Source organism: Cryptomeria japonica, chromosome 1 (genome assembly GCF_030272615.1).
Source record: "Cryptomeria japonica chromosome 1, Sugi_1.0, whole genome shotgun sequence".
Taxonomy (NCBI): Eukaryota; Viridiplantae; Streptophyta; class Pinopsida; order Cupressales; family Cupressaceae; genus Cryptomeria; species Cryptomeria japonica.
The window spans coordinates 709,460,730-709,463,558 of NC_081405.1; the positions used below are offsets into that span (position 1 = coordinate 709,460,730).

General features: G+C 33.3%; 1 protein-coding gene across 1 annotated transcript; it reads left to right on the forward strand.

Annotated features, from left to right (window-relative positions):
- The first annotated feature begins 421 nt into the window (after window positions 1-421).
- Window positions 422-2,419, forward strand: LOC131062474 (3-dehydrosphinganine reductase TSC10A). Its single transcript, XM_057996137.1, has 4 exons — window positions 422-714; window positions 796-1,059; window positions 1,461-1,608; window positions 2,065-2,419. Exons 1-4 carry the CDS (start codon window positions 505-507, stop codon window positions 2,373-2,375), a joined length of 933 nt encoding a protein of 310 aa, XP_057852120.1. The 5' UTR covers window positions 422-504; the 3' UTR covers window positions 2,376-2,419.
- The last annotated feature ends 410 nt before the right edge of the window (window positions 2,420-2,829 follow it).

Here is a 2,829-nt window from a genome sequence, read left to right on the forward strand (position 1 = left end):
CAAAGATTTTGTAATTACTTTGTTAATACATACGATTAATATAGATAAATTATAACAAATCTTTACATAATGAAGACAAATAAATTCTTATTTCTAAAATTTAATGGAAAACAAAATTTATAACAGTTGCTCTCAACTACGTGACATTTATTACTGTCATTGGTCCCCCTACCGTTTGACAGCTTGAGAAGACTTGTTATAATATGTGGAGCTTGGTAAGTGCAGTGCTATTATGTTGCCAATTGTCTATGCAGAGATATCAGAATGTGGAAGGCTGTTTTTTGCAGGGAATTAATTGACAGAGAGACCTCCAAAATAGAAAGTCTTGCATGCAAGAAATCTTAACACTTTCCTGTAAGAAGTACTTCCTTTAATAGATCTAAACAAAGGTGGCCCACAATACGAAAAGAGAGGAGTCCCCACCTGTAGCAGAAGTAAATAACTCTGCATGGAATTAAACCATCAAAAACTCAACTTTGGTTCTCTAGTCACACCAGTGTTGTGATGAAGATCAGATCACCATGGCTGCAATCTTTGGAGGGCAAGCATGTTCTGATAACAGGTGGATCAAGTGGGATTGGGCTTGCCATTGCCAAAGAGGCTCTCTCTCAAGGAGCTTTCGTTACACTTGTAGCCAGAAGCTCCACTAAATTGGAGAAAGCAGAACAAAATCTTGTCAAAGATGGTGCTACCAAACATAAAATATTAACCAAGGTTTATCTTATCCCATCATTTTAAGTATATCAAAAGACTTAGAAATGTTGGTGTCTGATCAGATTTTGATTTTTTGAATAGGTTGCAGATGTGGGTGTGTATGAAACTTTGGCAAAGGCAATAAAGGAAGCTTTTGAATGGAGGGCTGTTGATGTGCTGGTTTGCAATGCAGGTGCTGCAAAAACTGCACTTCTGGATGAGGGCAGGATTGAAGATCTGCATGCCATCATTCGGACTAACTTGACAGGGGTTGTCAATACTTTGCATGTTGGGATTCCATTGTTGAAGCAGAGGAGTGCCCAAACACTCATGTCCATTGTTCTAATGAATTCTCGGTCAGGAATGGTAAGTTACTAGTAAATTTTTTTTTTTAATTTTTTTTAATTTTTTTTTATAAAAGTCCAGATTTGTGAGTACGACAGTCCAACAAGAACATTCAAGAACATTCAGTCTATGAGCTGCCAATCCAACGAGGGCCTTCAATTAGTAAAACATTTTGTATTATTACTTAGAAGTTTTTCAAGTCTTCATGCAGTTTTGATTGTCAGTTCATATGGCTAGTATGATAGCTTTTATATGTAAGACAAGAAAGCATGAGAATGTTTAACCTTTTTATTACTGTATTTTTCATCTATCTTTATGTATTCTCACACCCAAAAAAAATAATAAACTTTTCCCCCTTAATTATTTTGTTAATCATTTGTTCAAAAATGATTTGTTTTGGTTATGTTTTATGCTTTTGGCAGTACGCTTTGTATGGTAACTCTGTGTATACTGCAACCAAACATGCTCTAAAAGGACTTGGAGAAACTCTCAAGCTTGAATTGATGCCTTATAACATCCGCATTAGCATGGTGTTTCCAGGGTTTGTGGACACTCCCATGCTTAATTACAGTAAGTAGCCTCAACTTTGTCTTAATGAGATTGAACTTTAATTTTATTAGTATCTACTTTAGGAAAGGGATGTCTATTTCATAGCCAAATCATGACCCTGATTTGGTGGACTGTATTTATTTCTTGTAAGATTTTGTATATTTGATTGACTATTTTGATTTTGGATCATATTATTTATTCATCTGCAAGATAATGATTTGTTTTAAATTGTAACATAAATATTTTTCAAATCTTCAATTTAATCTTTATTCAAATGATATAACATATTAACATTTAGAAAATTTACAAATGAAAGTTTCTAGAAGTCTTATGTACTCACGTATGTGCATATGTAAAGATCTTGGGCATGCTAACAATCAAACAAATAATTAATGTAAAAAAGCGTTTATGTTTTCTTTCTTTTTTAACAGTTATGTATTTTTCAACTAAGTTTGATATAATTTTGTTAATATATAGGCGGCTTGGAGGATGACAAAGATATTTTGCAGATGATTAAGGACATAAGTTTCTACAGCCGAAGTCGAATAGAGACACCTGAGCATGTTGCAAAATATACACTAGAAGAAACAAAGAAAGGAACGTTTCTCATCACAAGCCAATTTGGTGGTCTTGTATTATCAATATTCTCTCGTGGACCTATGCCTGCAGAGTCATTTGGAAGGGCTCTGATAGAATTGATATTATGTATTCCTTTTAGACTCTTTAGCTTCGTGGTTGCTTGTTATGTGTACTATGTTATACAACATAGATATAATAAGAAATGTTAGAATGTTCTATTTGAGAAGATACCAAAATTTATGTATTTTTTAATTGCAAGACAAATTATTGCTACTTTTTGTTAAAGGGGTTAAGTTTAATTGACGAAAGCATTGGTTTTTACTATGGAGATTTAAGTTCAAATTATCATGGTGACATGTAATTTGTAATTCTAAGTGATTGTGATTGGACTTTCATTATGGCTTCTAATTTGAATAAAGGTGAATACACTAAAAAAATGTGTTAAAGGGGAGGAGGTTCCCCTTGTGACCTCCATAAATCTAGGGCCAACATAAATAATCACTTCTTATGAACTAAAAAAAGAGTATTAAGATACTTTCTAAATTAGTAGTAGTTGGAATGGTGAACATTGCATACCTTATCAGCTTGGACTCACTTTGATTAGGTTGCCCCTAATGCAATGACTATTGTATCTAGGAAGTTGTATATTATAGAGTGGAATTT

Excerpts from the sequence above, each read along its gene's own strand:
- LOC131062474 (XM_057996137.1), top strand. The coding sequence starts at position 505 with ATGAAGATCAGATCACCATGGCTGCAATCTTTGGAGGGCAAGCATGTT. Across the intron at positions 715-795 it reads AACATAAAATATTAACCAAG|GTTGCAGATGTGGGTGTGTA; the intron begins GTTTATCTTATC and ends TTTTTTGAATAG. Across the intron at positions 1,609-2,064 it reads CACTCCCATGCTTAATTACA|GCGGCTTGGAGGATGACAAA; the intron begins GTAAGTAGCCTC and ends GTTAATATATAG.